General features: G+C 37.2%; 2 protein-coding genes across 2 annotated transcripts; one reads left to right on the top strand and one right to left on the bottom strand.

Annotated features, from left to right (window-relative positions):
• Positions 1–11,226: 11,226 nt before the first annotated feature.
• Positions 11,227–13,882, bottom strand: LOC139868920 (protein EARLY STARVATION 1, chloroplastic-like). Its single transcript, XM_071857256.1, has 10 exons — positions 13,867–13,882; positions 13,611–13,801; positions 13,270–13,309; positions 13,058–13,139; positions 12,894–12,971; positions 12,690–12,815; positions 12,488–12,609; positions 12,324–12,363; positions 11,775–11,849; positions 11,227–11,681 (listed from the first exon to the last, which is right to left on the bottom strand). The coding sequence occupies exons 1-10, from the start codon at positions 13,880–13,882 to the stop codon at positions 11,531–11,533; spliced, it is 921 nt and encodes a 306-aa protein (XP_071713357.1). The 3' UTR covers positions 11,227–11,530.
• Positions 13,883–16,390: 2,508 nt separating this feature from the next.
• Positions 16,391–17,184, top strand: LOC139868919 (uncharacterized). The gene is made up of 2 exons (XM_071857255.1): positions 16,391–16,538; positions 16,601–17,184. Exons 1-2 carry the CDS (start codon positions 16,391–16,393, stop codon positions 17,182–17,184), a joined length of 732 nt encoding a protein of 243 aa, XP_071713356.1.
• The last annotated feature ends 2,201 nt before the right edge of the window (positions 17,185–19,385 follow it).

The following is a 19,385-nucleotide window of genomic DNA, read 5'->3' as shown; positions in this document are numbered from 1 at the left end:
GAGCAATCCTAGTCAATTGTTGAGCATTAAAGTGAACATTGTTTCGTCCATCTGAATTTTGTTTATTTTATTTTCGTCATTAGTTTAACTACAAAACTCCCCCTTTTACAGTTTTTACTATAGAATAATTATTAGTTTTAAAGTTTTGAACAACTGCTCTGTAGCGACCCGACCAAATCGTCATTGACGGCGCCGTCTACTTAGGTCCCGTTACGTGGTCATAAGTCTTTAAAACAACGTTGACCAAAAGATATGTCGCATTCATTTCAAATGTAAAGGTTGTTCAAGTTTTACAAGAATAGTTCCACCACAAGTTACGATACCAAGTTTTAAGTATAAATGAAACTTATGCGACACAATTTAAAAGTATCCAAAAGACGCTCCATGTATGCATGTATACTCGACATCCAATGCAAGTATCAAATTAATGAGCGGAAGCATGTATCATGTATCGTTCAAGGACCTTGAGTGCACGAGTTAATAAAGTACTTCAACAAGTAGACGCGTGCAAAGACGAAGCTAGTCTTGACCTAAACATATAGGTTGTATCAATAACGGTAAACACGATAGGTCAAAGATGTTCAATTAGTCCTATGGCTCGTTAAGACTCGATCATAATAGCATGTGAATCAAATTGTCATGTTTCATGCAAGGTACAAGTATAAAAACATGTTAGAACGATTGCACAAATATTTGGTTAAGTTTGATTAAAAGTCAAACTTTGGTCGGTCAAAGTCAACGAAAGTCAACACGTTCGGGTCGGGTTCCGAACTATTTTTCTGAGGTTTTTAATCATATATGAACATGTTAGAACAAGTTTCATGTGAATCGGAGGTCCGTAGTATGCCAAACATTTTCCATAAAATGGACACCGGAGACAGAAGCTGGGCACGGCTTATGCCGCGCCGCGGCCAGGCCTGTCGCGCCGCGACAATGGCCGTGGCCTGGTCCCAGGCCTGTTTCACTTGTTCAAGACTTGGTCAATTTTCAAACAAACGCAAAACTCAAACCGTAAACAACTAGAAGACGTATCTTATACCGTTGGAAAGCTCTTTTGACAAGGAACACAACTAAACATGTTTCACCAAACAAAAACATCATTTATAATAGCCGAAAACTCATCAAGTGATCATTAAACGTTCATTTTTAAGGTTTCAAGTTCTTCAAATGCAATTTGAGTTTCGGGAAACCAATTCACACATATAATATGCCGTTTTGAAGGTAATGAAACATACATTACAACTAAACACTAATAATTAACATTCCATGGCATTCAAGCATCCAAAAATTCATGTCAAGAACTATCAAACCCTAGTCAAACATCTCAAAATCAATAATCATGTTTTTGGAGTTTCCTTAATCAACCTATACATCAAATTGAAGCTAGTGATGCTAGTAACACAATTAAAACATCAACTTTCAACATCTAACAACATATGATCATCCAAAATTCAAGAACATCACACCAAAATTCAAGTTCATGTTAGTTACACTAAAACAACGAGATCGAGCATATAAATCATATATTCATGTTAGACTTGAGCCATAGACACTAATTAACACTTTTATAAGTTAAAAACATCAAGAACACAAAATCTAGTGATTTTAGAAAGTTACCCAAATGAGATGAAGTTGGTACCAAAATGAAGAGGATGAAGAGAGGATCACGAATATGTAATTTATTTGGTTGCTAGCTCCCTAATCCGGATTTAGATGATGAATGAATGAGAAAGGAAATTGGGTGTGTTCTTGCTAGAGAGAAAGAGAGAGAGATAGGGAGATGGTAATGAATGGGTGAAAGGGGTTTGACCCTTTGACCTAGTCAAGGGTTTGATCCCTTGTCAAGTTTAGTCCCTCAACTTTCGTTCGGGTGCGGGAATTACCTAAACGAGATAATTTAAAACGTGTATCAACGGGAGATGTTATAAACATATAACGGACTTTATATTAGTATAACGGAAAAATAAATGGAAAAAGGCGGGATGTTACATTACCTACTCCTTAAAAGAAATTTCGTCCCGAAATTTAAGTAGGCGTAGTAGTCGTTGTTTCTTCCTCGAGATCTTGCGTTTCCGAATTCACGAATAGATGAGGATACTTCCTTTGCATTTGATCTTGTCTTTCCCAAGTAAACTCGGGTCCCCTTTTGGCGTTCCAACGGACTTTAACAATCGGGATTCGGCTTTGTTTCAATGTCTTGATGGAGGTATCCACAATTTCAACCGGTTCCTCCACAAAATGAAGCTTGTCATCAATAGTAAGTTCCTCAAGAGGGATGACGATATCGGGTTCGGCAAGACACTTTTTCAAGTTAGATACATGGAAGGTAGGATGAACGGAGTTCAATTGAGGCGGAAGATCTAAACGATAAGCAACGGTTCCAATACGCTCCAAGATTTCGAAAGGACCAATATACCGCGGATTTAGCTTCCCGCGTTTCCCAAAACGGATTACACCCTTCCAAGGTGCGACTTTTAACATTACTCGGTCACCGACTTGAAATTCAAGATCGTTGCGTCGTTTATCGGTATAGCTCTTTTGACGACTTCGGGCCGTCCTAAGCCTATCTCGGATTTGAACGATTTTCTCGGTAGTTTCGTGAATGAGTTCGGGTCCGGTGATTTGCACGTCGCCTACCTCGGCCCAACAAAGAGGTGAACGACATTTGCGGCCATATAGCGCTTCAAAGGGTGCGGCTTTAATACTCGCGTGATAACTATTGTTATAAGAGAACTCGGCGAGAGGTAAGTGCTTGTCCCAAGCTTTTCCGAAATCAACCACGCAAGCTCGTAACATGTCTTCTAAGGTTTGAATTGTACGTTCGCTTTGTCCATCGGTTTGAGGATGATATGCGGTGCTCATGTCTAAACGCGTTCCCAACCCTTCTTGCAGTGTACGCCAAAATCTAGAAACGAAACGGCCATCTCGGTCGGAGATAATCGATAAAGGTACACCGTGTCGGGCTACGATCTCCTTAATGTAAAGTTGTGCAAGTTTCTCCATTTTGTCCGTTTCTTTCATGGCCAGGAAGTGTGCGGATTTGGTGAGACGGTCAACAATAACCCAAATGGTATCATAACCGCCAGTCGTTTTTGGTAGTTTGGTGATAAAATCCATCGTTATCCCTTCCCACTTCCATTGCGGGATCTCGGGTTGTCGAAGTAGTCCGGACGGTCTTTGGTGTTCGGCTTTGACTTTGGAACATGTCAAACACTTGGAAACATAAGTAGCTACGTCCCTTTTGATGTTCGGCCACCAATATAGTTGTTTAAGGTCGTGGTACATCTTATTGGCACCGGGGTGAATCGAGTATCGTGACTTATGGGCTTCATCTAAAATAAGGCTTCGTAGGTCCCCATAACTAGGCACCCAAATCCTTCCGGCGAAATATCGGAGTCCGGTTTCTTTAACTTCGAATCGAGAGGTGAGGACGTTCAAGTGTTCGAGAGAGATGTTTTCATCCTTGAGAGCCTCATCTTGGGCTACCCGAATTTGGCTATTAAGGTTTGTGTGGATGGTGATGTTTAAGGCTCGGACACGAAGAGGCACCACTCTTTCTTTTTGACTTAAGGCATCGGCTACTACATTTGCCTTCCCGGGATGGTAACGAAGCTCGCAATCGTAATCGTTCAAAGTTTCAATCCACCGTCGTTGTCTCATGTTTAGTTGCTTTTGATCGAAAATGTGTTGGAGACTTTTGTGGTCGGTAAAGATAGTACTCTTGGTTCCATAAAGATAGTGTCTCCACATTTTAAGTGCAAAGACAACGGCTCCGAGTTCGAGATCATGTGTCGTATAGTTTCGTTCATGAATTTTGAGTTGTCGAGAAGCATAAGCAATGACTTTCGTTCGTTGCATCAATACACACCCAAAACCATGTTTTGAGGCATCGCAATATACAACAAAGTCATCATTGCCTTCGGGAAGTGACAAGATAGGGGCGGTGGTTAGCTTCGTTTTCAAGATTTGGAATGCGAATTCATGTTCGGTCGCCCAAATGAATTTCTTTCCCTTGTGAGTCAATGCGGTTAGAGGACGTGCAACCAAAGAGAAATTTTCGATGAATCTACGATAGTACCCGGCGAGACCCAAGAATTGACGAATGTGAGTAGGAGTAGTAGGAGTTTCCCATTTACTAATGGCTTCGATTTTTGATGGATCGACTTTAATACCTTGGTCACTTACAACATGACCAAGAAATTGAACTTCCTTCAACCAAAATTCACACTTGGAGAATTTGGCATAGAGTCTTTCTTGTCTTAAAAGTTCAAGCACAAGTCGGAGATGTTCCTCGTGTTCTTTTTCGCTTTTTGAATAGACTAAAATATCATCGATGAACACGATAACGAATTTGTCAAGATACGGTTTGCACACGCGGTTCATAAGATCCATGAACACCGCCGGTGCGTTAGTGAGACCAAATGGCATTACAAGAAATTCATAACTACCATAACGAGTTCGGAAAGCGGTTTTGGAGACATCTTCCCCCTTAACCCTTAATTGATGATAACCCGAGCGGAGATCGATTTTCGAATATACACAAGACCCTTGTAGTTGATCAAAGAGGTCATCGATGCGAGGAAGAGGATATCGGTTCTTAACCGTCAATTTATTTAGTTCACGATAATCAATGCACATTCGTAGGGATCCGTCTTTCTTTTTAACAAACAAAATCGGAGCGCCCCAAGGTGAATGGCTAGGTTGGATAAAACCTCGATCAAGTAGTTCTTGGATTTGACTTTGCAATTCTTGCATTTCAGATGGAGCGAGTCTATATGGTGCACGTGCTACGGGTGCGGCTCCCGGAATAAGATCGATTTGGAATTCAACCGGTCGATGAGGCGGAAGACCCGGCAATTCATCGGGAAATACATCGGAATAGTCACTAACAATTGGCACATCATCGATGTGCTTCTCATCGGACTCGACTTTCTTAACGTGGGCAAGGATCGCAAAACAACCCTTACGGAGTAGTTTTCTAACTTTAAGGCACGAAACGAGGTTGAGTCTGGTGCAACTCTTATCGCCATAAACAATCAAAGGTTCACCATTCTCGATAGGAATTCGGATTGCGTTAAGATCACAAAGAATGTGAGATTTCGTTTTGACTAACCAATTCATACCGATTATTACATCAAAGCTTCCTAGTTCCATGGGTATCAAGTCAATTTCAAATTCCTTACCCAAAATGTTTAACGTACACCCCCGGTAATATGTGTCGGCACTTAATAGTTTTCCGTTAGCTACTTCAATGGTATAAGTGGTATCTAATGGAAGAGGTGGAGTGCTAAAAGAATGAGTCAAAGTCTTGGATACAAAGCATTTATCGGCACCCGAATCGAATAAGCAAGAGACATAAGAATTGTTGAGAAGAAACGTACCCGTGACTAGTTCAGTGTCATCCCGGGCTTCCTCGGTGTTGATGTTGAAAGCTCGGCCGCGCGTATTGGGGTTATCTTTCCTCTTCGGGCATGCATTTCTATAATGGCCCGTTTGGCCACATTCATAACAAGTGCCCGTCTTTGGTGCATTGGGCCATTTTCGAGCGACGGGAGTGGCACTTTTACAATCGTTGGCCTTATGACCAATTCCTTGGCACCGGTGGCAAATTAACTTACTACATTCGCCAAAGTGATGTTTGTTGCATTTGTTGCAAAGAGGTAGGTTCCCGGCATAACCTTTCTTGCCGTCGGAGGTGTAAGGCTTCTTAGCAAAGTTGTTGTTGCTTGATTGGGAGGGTTCCCACTTTCTTTTGTTGCCGCCCGATTTATCCTCGGCCTTAGGTGCCGGAACTACGATTTCGTCAACCGTTTCAATTAGTTGGTGAGCCATGTTCATAGCGGCTTGATGAGTAGTGGGTTTGGATGACATCACCCCTTGTTTGATGCTTTTTGGAAGACCGAGCATGTAGAGCTCAATCCTTTGAGATTCGGGGTTAACAAGATTAGGACACATCAAGGATAGTTCGGCGAAGCGTTGATTATAAGCTTTAAGATCGTTTCCGACCGCTTTCAAAGCTCTTAGTTCTTCCTCAAGCTTTCGGGTTTCTTCGCGCGGAAAATATTCAACAATCATCTTTTCCTTTAGATCGGCCCAAGAGAGGGCATGAGCTTCATCGGTACCCACCGATTGAACATAGGTGTTCCACCATGTTAGAGCAATTCCGGAGAAAGTGTGAGTGGAGTATTTGACCTTGTCTTGGTCCCGACAACCGCTTATGCTAAAGACGGCTTCCGTTTGCTCAAACCATCGGGTGAGCACGACCGGTCCCCCGGTTCCATCAAAAGTGTGAGGTTTGCACCCCATGAAAGCTTTATAGGAGCATCCCTCGTTTGAGTTTCCGGCTCCATTGTTGTTGTTGTTGTTGTTGTTGTTGTTGTGGTTGTTATTATTATTGTTGTTGGATGAGTGACCGGCCATGGCCGCATCTACGGCGGTAGCTATCATCCGTTCGAGAGCTTGTTCGGGAGTTTCATTGCGGCGTACACGACGAGGAGCCATTGTTCCTTGAAGACACAAGAATATCATTGATTAGTATTCTCAATAATACTAACCGTGATATAGAATAAAGATAAAGAGAAGTTTTTCCTCGACTCGCCTTAAATTCTTTATGCCATAATGTCGGAACGTTCATATGAGTCACCGTAATATAATCCAGGAAATTATATTACCCTGATTCATATGTGCATTCGACATTATTCTATAAAGTCAAGGTGGCGTGTCAATCAAATTAAACAACGTGAGATTAAGATGAACTAAGAGTAGATATGAGTAGAAGCGTTCGAGTATAAATGCACAAGTAGTCAAGTAATTCCTACTTCAAGTCTATATGCCGGTTGTAGTCTAGACTCATCAATGTACCCTATGACTCGAGGTTGACACCAATGAACTCTAAATCCCTACAACCAACGCTCTGATACCATCTGTAGCGACCCGACCAAATCGTCATTGACGGCGCCGTCTACTTAGGTCCCGTTACGTGGTCATAAGTCTTTAAAACAACGTTGACCAAAAGATATGTCGCATTCATTTCAAATGTAAAGGTTGTTCAAGTTTTACAAGAATAGTTCCACCACAAGTTACGATACCAAGTTTTAAGTACAAATGAAACTTATGCGACACAATTTAAAAGTATCCAAAAGACGCTCCATGTATGCATGTATACTCGACATCCAATGCAAGTATCAAATTAATGAGCGGAAGCATGTATCATGTATCGTTCAAGGACCTTGAGTGCACGAGTTAATAAAGTACTTCAACAAGTAGACGCGTGCAAAGACGAAGCTAGTCTTGACCTAAACATATAGGTTGTATCAATAACGGTAAACACGATAGGTCAAAGATGTTCAATTAGTCCTATGGCTCGTTAAGACTCGATCATAATAGCATGTGAATCAAATTGTCATGTTTCATGCAAGGTACAAGTATAAAAACATGTTAGAACGATTGCACAAATATTTGGTTAAGTTTGATTAAAAGTCAAACTTTGGTCGGTCAAAGTCAACGAAAGTCAACACGTTCGGGTCGGGTTCCGAACTATTTTTCTGAGGTTTTTAATCATATATGAACATGTTAGAACAAGTTTCATGTGAATCGGAGGTCCGTAGTATGCCAAACATTTTCCATAAAATGGACACCGGAGACAGAAGCTGGGCACGGCTTATGCCGCGCCGCGGCCAGGCCTGTCGCGCCGCGACAATGGCCGTGGCCTGGTCCCAGGCCTGTTTCACTTGTTCAAGACTTGGTCAATTTTCAAACAAACGCAAAACTCAAACCGTAAACAACTAGAAGACGTATCTTATACCGTTGGAAAGCTCTTTTGACAAGGAACACAACTAAACATGTTTCACCAAACAAAAACATCATTTATAATAGCCGAAAACTCATCAAGTGATCATTAAACGTTCATTTTTAAGGTTTCAAGTTCTTCAAATGCAATTTGAGTTTCGGGAAACCAATTCACACATATAATATGCCGTTTTGAAGGTAATGAAACATACATTACAACTAAACACTAATAATTAACATTCCATGGCATTCAAGCATCCAAAAATTCATGTCAAGAACTATCAAACTCTAGTCAAACATCTCAAAATCAATAATCATGTTTTTGGAGTTTCCTTAATCAACCTATACATCAAATTGAAGCTAGTGATGCTAGTAACACAATTAAAACATCAACTTTCAACATCTAACAACATATGATCATCCAAAATTCAAGAACATCACACCAAAATTCAAGTTCATGTTAGTTACACTAAAACAACGAGATCGAGCATATAAATCATATATTCATGTTAGACTTGAGCCATAGACACTAATTAACACTTTTATAAGTTAAAAACATCAAGAACACAAAATCTAGTGATTTTAGAAAGTTACCCAAATGAGATGAAGTTGGTACCAAAATGAAGAGGATGAAGAGAGGATCACGAATATGTAATTTATTTGGTTGCTAGCTCCCTAATCCGGATTTAGATGATGAATGAATGAGAAAGGAAATTGGGTGTGTTCTTGCTAGAGAGAAAGAGAGAGAGATAGGGAGATGGTAATGAATGGGTGAAAGGGGTTTGACCCTTTGACCTAGTCAAGGGTTTGATCCCTTGTCAAGTTTAGTTCCTCAACTTTCGTTCGGGTGCGGGAATTACCTAAACGAGATAATTTAAAACGCGTATCAACGGGAGATGTTATAAACATATAACGGACTTTATATTAGTATAACGGAAAAATAAATGGAAAAAGGCGGGATGTTACATGCTCTCTGTGAATGAATCTGTTCTTGCTAAATCTTTACTGCATTGATCATGATAGTTGCCTGATTCGTGTGCTAAAACCATTTAGTTTAGTGCAATAATTTTAGGTTTGATTTTACCTCATCAGTTATTTATAACTATTACTTTTTACAGTTGTGACCTTGTGAGTTTATGTCGCGATGGCTTTACAAATGATACCGAACACATCAACATCAATTATACTAATTCCTCCTTCCAGCTACAACAAACGTCATCCAGATTGAAGACTACCTTCTTCTCTATTTTTCGATATCCTCATATCCCTACTCATATTCAAAGGATAGTAAGAATAAATAAACAAACTCCTAATGTAACAAAACATCATTTACGATTTATGATTATTAAATTGTTTATGGTGAATGGTTATAATTGAAAAGACTAAAATGCCCAATATTGAACAGTACCATGAAGCTTAGTATATTGTAGAATAGAATTCATAATTTGTTAATACATAGCCTAAATATGTGCTTAGTTGTTTTTAAGTTTGTTTAGTGTAAAAAGGACGGACGACAATCAGTTTCTATGCTATTGTTTGTAGGGCGTTATCAATCCGATAAAATTTGTGAGGCAGTATAATCAACAATTTAGTGTTGTTACAGTCGAGCCACGTCCTGCTGATCCACAATTTATAGTTGTTGCATCCGAGCCACGTCCTGCTGATCTACAATTTTAATGTTGTTGCAGGCGATTAAAGTCCTCCTTTATGAGCAGTGAAAACTCCAGTTGATGAAATGATGAGCTGCGCGCAAGTACTCTTTTAAGTTATGAAAATAATGAGTAATTTGCTTATGCTCTTATTAGAAGTGAAAATATTAACAAGTAACTGGCTAATTTAGGAATATATGGTGAGTATTCACACAAAATGCTTTTTTTTTACTTTACTTTTTCCCCCAATTTTTATAAAGTAGTAAGTACTTTGTATGTTAATGAAGTCAATATTTAAATTTTCATTTTCAAAAACAGTTGGGTAGTTTCAAACCTTACTATGTCTAAACCACCAGAATGTGATCTTAAGTCACCAAGTAGGCAGAAGCAAATGAAGTTGCCCAGAGTCGTACTACTTCTAACAATAAATCTCCATATAGAATATGTTTTATATTTCAACAATAAAATTGCTTAGTATCATATCGAGATAGAGTTAGAGATATAAGGTACCCGTTTTCCACGATGTCTCTGATGTGATCATTCACATATACTTGCTTATTATTATGATATTGATGGGCGTTTTTCAGCTATAAAGGTGATATTGAAAAGTATTATATTCTAGCTCGAACCCTTGGCTCCGCTACATTCTTTGAGGGATGGTTAAGAAGCAAAATGGACATCCTGACTCTTACTCTTACAGGCTGGCTGCCACTGCTGTTGAAGAAAAAGAGGAGCTCCAACGTGCAACCGGTCTCAGATAGTGTGAAACCATGGCTGTTTTGATGTTTGATGTCTGTAGATGAGAGACTGCCTCTTACCCAGAAATATGAAGAGGTATACGTACAGTATTAGTAATACTTATATTTTTTTGTAGGCATAGTTTTATGTATATGCATTAGGTTTATAAACTATTATGGTTAAAAAGTTTATGATGATAATTTTAATGTGATACAACTTTTATGATTATGAGTTTGATATAGGATTACCATGGTCAGATTAAAAGTTTAAGCCAAGTCACAGGTTTGGTAAGTGAAGGTTCGGTAAGTGAATGACTAATTAAGATGCACCATGAGGCATTAAAATAAAGTACAAGCATTTTTTTTTGCCTATTATTAACTGCCCGATATTATTCCTGAACAAAAACATTGCTTTATGGGTGAATATAATACCAAGACTAAGGTATCGAAAAAGACGCAGCGAAGCCCTCTTTGTGACAATGACTTGGAAACAACGGATCATACCTTGGTTTTTTGCTCGTACGCACAAGACATTTGGAATCGGGTTTTTCAATGGTGGGGGCTGGGTGCATTTGTGAATCTTAGCTTTAGCGAGATACTTAGAGGCAATTCCGGCGTCTCGATGTCTACGTTCGGGAAAAAAATTTGGCAAGCTATTGAATGGATAAGTGCATACTACATTTGGAAGAACCGTAACAACAAAATTTTTCGTGGAACTTCATGGAGTGCCTCGGTTTCTCTAAACGAAATCCAAGTCAAGTCCTTTGAATGGATTTCTCTCCGATCAAAGGGAAAAAAATTCGATTGGCTTGCTTGGTTGAGCAACCCGCACTCCTTCCTCTCGAGCTAGTTTAATAAATTTTTTATTGGTTGCTTACTTCGCAACCTTAATTTTCGCGTTGTAAATTCGTTTCGTGTTGTATTTTTGAGCACTGTACTTTTCTGGTGTGTTTAATAAAATTCCTTGCTTTTCAAAAAAAAAAAAAAAAAAAATCACTATAAGATACATAGTGGTGCATAATTAATTTCTGATAACACGAAAATCACCTCCCCTTCAAAATATTACATCTGTTATATGTAAGCTTACATGACTGCACGAATAATTCCCCACTAAATTATCCCCGGAGCCCGGATGGAATTACACAAAACAACCGGGAATACGAGGCCTAAACTACCACTAGATACGGACACTAATTTCGAAAGAATAAACAATGTCAAAAAAAAATTAAAATTAAATACAATTGGCCATTGGCCATGAAACTACACCATAATAGCTAAACCAAGAATATATATGTAATCAAAAAGATGGCCCTAAGCAGCTGCATTCATTTCTCGGGGTCAACTTAACCGATTATACTAAAAATCATCTTTAGGCTCAGATGGAGGAGAAGATGGCGGCCCAAAATCAGGATATGGATACACACCCGGTGGTTTCTCTTGTGGCTGGATCGAAAGCAGCTGGTTCGAGTCACCGACAACATCTGCCCACCCGTAATGGGGTTCCGCCCTTTTAGTTACAAGATTAAAATGCGGGTTAGGTTCAGTTTAAGCTTATAGATAATGCATATAAAATGACTCCGGTTCTAAGAAAACAACTTACTCGTAATGAGTTTCTTCATCTACAACAATATCCCAATTTTCACCAGTGGTGCTTTTTCCGTACTTGTGCACCTTTCTGCTAAAAACCAATAACTCATGTGTTAGATTTTTATCATAATTTGCATAGTATTGTAAACTGGGAGTGGCAAATTGGGCAGGGGCAAGGTGCGCAGTTGAGTAAGTGTTCAAAACCAGATTCTTAATTCAGGTCAAAATGGGCCAGGTTGTGTAGGCTGGTCCACAAACACATCTGCATTGACATTTCAACCTATTATGAAAATGAATATATTACATACATAGAAATTTTTATGCATTTATATAATTTCTGGATATAATATTATAATAATTTGGTTTCCTTTTTAGTCAAATGTATGTAATATATATATTACATACAGAACCAACCCATTAGAGATTATTCATAACTCATAACCAATAAACCGAAGTCAAATCAATGCATATGAATGGGTCAAAATTGCCACCTCTATAAACCAATGTGTGGTCGGAATTGACCAACAATGAATGAAGATTATTCTTTCGTTAAGAAGCATACCCGTTTCCAAAGTGTTCCTCGCCCCACGTTCTTGACCATCCTGATACACAGTCAAAAACAAAATCATCATAAGAAGAAAAAAACATCTAGATTCATCTTATTAAGTCGGTACCAAAGTATATTATAAACGTTAACGAATTAAATTCACAAATAATGAGACGTACGTTCCTCGCCAGGCGACACGCGCCACGTTTCTCCTTGACGAGAACCGACACCCGCAAAAAATTTCTCTTCCCATTTGTCTCCCCATTTGGTTCCAAGTTCTGTCTCGGCCCATTTGTCAGTCCTATGAGTAAAAAATAATATTTAAAAAAAAAACACCCAAAAATCATAAAGTAATCATAATTTGGTGGTTAAAAAAAATACCATTTGAGGACCGATCCTCTTCCATCATAGTTTTCTCCCCATTTCTCCCACCATGATTGTTCATTAAGTCTACCGTATTTATGTGCTCCTTTTTCAGTCCACCCTTTCGCATCATATTTCTCCCACCTATAAATATTAATTTGTAATTTGTAATTTGATGCTATGTAATTTATAGATGTATTAAACACAAGCAAAGGTGCATACCAATTCTCATACCAACCCGCATTTTCTGTCCCTGATTTTGCTTGTTTTTGTGCACTTCTTTCGATCCTTGCTAAACTACTGCAGTTTATAGAAGCATGTTAAAATGAAAACGAATGTACCAAAATGAATAAAATTACTTAAATTTGTGAAATTACAAAATTGACCTCCATTCATCTTGATGGAGAACTTCTCGCCATGTTTCCCACCATGAATCCCCTTTGGAATTTTTTCCGGATTTTTCAACACCTGCATTAACATCATAATATTATCTTAATAAACAATTAAACATAGTAATATAAATATATCATAAATGCTTAAGAAATAATAATAAGTTAATTTAATATAAACATATAAATAACAATAATAAATATTATACCTAGCTCTTTGTAACCGCTCCAATCACTTTTCTCCCACCACTGTCAATGACATCAAATAATCCAATTAATGCATCCACCTGGGTAATATTTGATATTGTTACTTACACTACAAATATACTCATACATTCTACAACAGTTAAGGATAAAAAAAACATGAACTTTGTATAATAATAATAAAAATAAATAAATAAATAAAAAAGCAGGAAAAAGAGATTTCGGTCTTATACTCTTATACATGATAGAGCTTATATAATGACTAAATGTGCTTCAAATCCATTATTTAAACACAAATTCATACATATAGATGTAATTATAATTATAAATAATTAATAATTAATACCGTTTCTTTCCATTCTGAAGAGCCATCATCACTCTGACCACCCATTTTTGCCCATCTACATTTAAATCCATTTTCACCTAAATCTTCACCACTTTCTCTATACCAAGTACTACCATCTTCATTGACTCCAGATTCATTCACATGTTCATTTAAACTGATCCCCCAATCCTTCTCGTTTGCAATACCAGTGTCTACAGTAACACAAATCGCAACCCACGAATAATAAAATGTAGTAGACAAAAAATACTGAGTTAACCCACAAGTAATGGCATAAAATCAATAATACATATTTCATTGAGGTTAATACACGAATATACCTCGTTGTGGTGGAGTGTCACGAGATTGCAGGCCGGTATTTTTAGGGGTACAGCGTGAGAAGAATTTCTCTTGTCTTGAAGGCATTAGAGATCTAAACCGATTAGAATTCAATTTTAGCTTTAAAACTATAGGGTCAATAAAATTTATAAAAGCATGAAGAAATGTGACAAACCTAGAAAAAATTGTTTATTTTATCATTCAAATATGAGACTGAAGAGGCCCCAAATTACCAATAAGCATGTCCTAGTTACTAAAATACTAAGATCAGATCTAGACCTTTAAGAATAAATTTTAATAATCTGGAACAAATAAAGATCACCCTCTTCATATGTTTCTAGTTCCTCTTAGATAGTTCCAATTCATATCGAACATACAAGTTTTCAGCTTTAATGGTCAAGATGATATAACTGAAAACTACCAATCCGTACATTATATGATCCAAACTCCAAATTACTATTTGCATAGTTTGCTATATGTTTATGTTCTATTGACTGACTATTACAAATCACCAAATCTGTGTTACGGATTCGGCAAGTAAATCTAGCAATTCTGATTACATGTCATATCACATTTGAGCAAGTCTAGGGCCACCTCCAATACTAATAGTCTAATACTAATGAAGTAAAAAAAGAAAATTTTGCAATACACAAAAAACGTTGATAACCACTTAACCAGCAACACTGAAGATAAGCTAAAGATCAACAATGCAGCCTGCAAATGAGAATGTAGGCCTGACTATAATTATCGGACACGTGATCATGTTTCGTAAAGTCCCCATTCTATAAAGGACAGTTAATTGCAATAGCAATGGCCATTAATAACTTAATTAGGCGAATATTTGTGAGCTTCTTTTCACCAATGTCTAACATTTTCATGTTGAAGAAGAACTAATTTGTGATGATGAGTTGATGATGACAGTCAAAGAACAATGACGTAAGCATATAAACTAACAAACTAAAGGTATTAAAAACAAAAAATCAAAGAAATTAACTTACTGAGATGATGATGCAAAGGGCAATGCAGGGGAAGGTTGAACTCGAATTTTATGAGTCGTTTCAATCGGCCATTCTTCACCATTATATCCAACTTTCCGACCCGACCCGGAAGCAATTCCTCGGATCGGAACTACCTTCCCGGAGCAGCAACAATTAACCTTAAAATCGTTACCTCGAATCAAAACCCTACGCCGGAAAATCACCGGTGGACAAAACTCCACCTCCGACCGCCATAGTCGTAACCCGAACGTCGGAGGAACCGCCGGATTCGACGCCATTATCAATGGATAGATAATTTGCTATAAGTTCTAGTAATCAAGAATATGCCATTTAAACCCTAATTTTCCACTTGGTTAGTTATCCAAAAACCTGAAGTGATGATGCAATGGTGTGGTTTTTAAACTGAAATTTGTAGAATATAAGACGGCATTGAAGATTGAAATGAGGATGAAATTTGTGTTTGTTATCTGAAGTGAAGTATATATAGATATAGAATAGATTGAATAGATATATGTAGTGTTGGTGTTGAAATGTTAGCTTGATTTTGAGGTTTTTTGTGTTTGTAAGATAGAATATAAATATAATATAATGATGGATTGATCGGAATGGGCAGTATGTTAGAGTGATTTTATCGAGGCTTCACAAAGGTACGCGTCAGACGAACTGGACTCATATACGCCCCCTGACGCCTATAACGTGGCGTCAAAAACTGACGCGGGGGGCGTCCGTTGGTATTTTGACTGAAAAAAGGGGGTTCAAGGTACGCGTGTCAGTCTCTTATTGGTTGTAGAATTATATCCGTTATCCAACGGATATATACCCGTTTTTTCTATTTTTTTTAATCATTTTTTACTCTTTTTATTCCTATTTAAACACAAAAAATCATATCATTTTTACACCTTTCATTCTTACATTTTTTCTTTTCATATTTTTTTTATAAAACTTTACTATTTTATAAATGGGTTCGAGGTTACGGGGGTCTAATTCCGACTCCGAAAATTTCCGGATTGTTTAATTAATTCAAGAAATAGAAGATGATGATTCTGAAGTCGAATCGGCACCGTCTATTCCGAGAGTTAAAGGTTACATTCCTAGGGAACGTGAGGTTGCTGTACAACATTTGTGGGATGATTATTTTTGTGAGACGCCAAAATATCCACACACAAAAAATTAAAAGGCATTTACGTATGCGAATACAATTATTTGTCCGGATAGTGCAAGGTATAACTACTTTCCAAAGTGATAATATGCCAGAATATTTTAGTTACTTTTCTCAACGTTTTGATGCTATCGGCAGGCCTACATTTACTACTTAATTTACAAAAATGTACGTCAGCTATACGCCAATTGACGTATGGAACCGCTCCTGATATGTGGGATGAATATTTGCAAATGAGTGAGCAAACATCAATATTATGTCTAGATTACTTTTGTATATATGTTATTACTTTGTACAAAAGTGAATACATGCGATCTCCGAATGCACATGATGTTGCTAGATTATATAGTGCACACGAGGAGAGACGTGGGTTTAGGGGTATGCTCGGGAGTGTAGATTGTATGCACTGGGAGTGGAGGAATTGTCCTGTTGCTTTCAAAGAACAATACACTCGAGGTGATCACAATAAACTGACCCTTATGCTTGAAGCAGTTGCTTCATATGACTTGTGAATTTAGCATGCTTTTTTGGGATGGCGGGTTCCAACAATGATATTAACGTTTTGAACCAATCACCTATATTTGATAAACTTAAGAACGGAACATTTTCATCCGCACTATTTGAGGTAAATGGGCATGAATATAGCAAAGGATATTACCTTGCGGATGGTATATATCCCGATTGGGCAACTTTAGTTAAAGGATATTCATGTCCTACTGAAGAACCAACGATTAAGTTTACTAGATTTCAAGCTAGTGCCCGAAAGGATATAGAGAGGGCATTTGGGGTTCTTCAAGGTCGTGTTCATATTATACGCATAGCTTCACGAAGTATGTCAGTTAACAGGATACGAAGAGTGATTGAATGTTGTCTCATATTACATAACATGATACTTGAAGATAACAACTTTGTACTTTCTAAATGGGAAGAAATATTCACTACCGAAGAAATGGAAAACGGTATGGAACGTATACGGAACAGAGGACGAGATCGAGACATCATCGCAAGAGAAATAAGGGATCGAGACATGCACAACCAACTTACCGAGGATTTAGTCGAGCATATCTGGAACCTTCCACCAACTTTTCGCAATGCGAATTAATTTTTTTTATTGAATCTATGTAATCTTTAATTTATGTATTTTTAAATTCTTATGAAAAAATAATTTATGTATTTTTTATTTAATATGTAATTTATTTTATTTTATTGTATTTATTTACTATTTTAATTCATTTGAAAGAAAATACAAAACTGGTGGACCATACTGAATTTGACACTTCCATTTGACATTTGGGGTTATCGGTGGGTCAAAATCTGACACTGTCATGTCACAGGCAAATGCACTTTTTGGGCCAAAAAATACAAATCTACCTGTGATATCACAGACAGGGTTAGAACTAGTCTTATAGATTCTATAAAGAAGATTTAACTAATAGAGATGATTTTAACATATGTAGAATGGGTGATGATATATACACAACCAATTTTTATAAATACACAACCAAACATGTTTTACAGTGTTGTACAGTACAACACTGTAAAACATGTTTGGTTGTGTAGATATCACTGCCCATGTAGAATAGAAAGATGATTTTAACGTATGTAGTGGCCATCAGTTTGTTGGCACGTGGCTAGTGCAATAATAGTACTTGCTCCATTTTCTTATATTTGGATTTCCGCTTGTTTTATGAACTGACTAATCTCAAAACGACTATCATTTTGTGACAGTCTGAAGTCATCATAGGTGAACCTCGGTGATCACGAGAGATTAACTTTTTTTAACTTCATAGATTTGAACTCATTATTTTTCTACTTTAAATGAGTAGGCTTTAACCACTTTATCATCACCCCAAACCGAGTGCTTGATTTCCTAACACTAATCATAACAATAATGATAGCGGTAACCGTGATTTGCCAAGGTGATTCAGCTTTTTTAAATGGCCGTGACGTGATAAATATAATGAAATGCAAGATCGTCAGTATAGTGTTTGAATTGAGTGTTGAATTGAATTGAAAGTTAATTGAAAATGCGTAGAAAAATATATTTAAAAAATACAATCAAGCATGTTTGTAATGTTCAAGGTTGTGTAACGCAACACATCATGAAAAGGTGAAACAAATACGTTTCGCTACTAACGTGCTATCATAACACCAGTCCACCACATACCTACAAACTATAAGTTTTATTTTTTTGTCACCTACCAAACGAAATACGAAAGTATTGAACTTTTTTCTTCTATCACTATCAAACATTATCATTCTTAATAGTCACTTTAAAATCTTTACTATGATAATGCACAGGGACGGATTTGAGCATGTTCTAAGTGTGCTATAGAACAGGGCCCATAATCCGAAGGGGCCCAAGAATAACCCAACATATATTATATTTAGTGATCCACTGCAAGTCCATTAATTGTTTGATATTAAGTTTTTTGCAACCGCTAATTTGAAAGATGGTAGTACCCATGATATTATTAGTTTTATAGAACTTAGTATTATATACATGAAAAATTTTACGATACAGAAGGCCCAATTTGTATTTGTTGAACAGGGCCCATATTTTTCATGGGACGGCCCTGATAATGCATATAATTTAAAATTAAAAATGTTTTTGTTTTTTTTTTTGGGCAAAAGAGTAAAATATATTAAATTTCGAAACAATACACGGACGGGATATACCCACGGCCCAACAACAATAAAACATACAACCCAACAAGGCAAACAAATACAGAAACTTGGATCAACAATACAAAACGAAAAAGCCTCAATCAATTAACCCAAACTATACTTGAAATGGACCATAATAAGCTTCCAAATATCTGCAGCTCTTAAAGTAGCAATTGTTTTCTTCACTTTCGCCAAGAGCAGCTTTAAACGAACAAAAATGTTTTTGTTACATATAGCTTATGATCCGTAACCGAATCTGAGATAGAAACAAAGCACCAGAAAGAATAATTTGGGTTGGATTCAAATATAATTACTTGTTAAACGAATCCTTATCCAAATATAATTACTTGTTGGAGTTAATTGATTGATAGAAGAATTCTATTTGTTTTAAGAGTCATAGTCATTAGTAATGTAGGACTTGGTTATTTGTTCTATAAATAGCTATGTACGAAGAATAGAAATTAACGCCTCTGTATTCACGTTTTGCAAATCGTAATATAGAGAGAAAAAAACCAAATCAAATAAAGCTACTTCCACATCTTCATTCCATCATCTTGTTATATTAATATTCCTAATCTAATGCTTTTCTTCCATTACGCAGAACATCAACAAAAACCATACAGTTAAAATAAAAGC

Source organism: Rutidosis leptorrhynchoides, chromosome 9, assembly GCF_046630445.1.
Source record: "Rutidosis leptorrhynchoides isolate AG116_Rl617_1_P2 chromosome 9, CSIRO_AGI_Rlap_v1, whole genome shotgun sequence".
NCBI classification, from domain to species: domain Eukaryota; kingdom Viridiplantae; phylum Streptophyta; class Magnoliopsida; order Asterales; family Asteraceae; genus Rutidosis; species Rutidosis leptorrhynchoides.
Note: the sequence above shows the minus strand (reverse complement) of the source record. Positions and strands in the feature narration are given on the sequence as shown.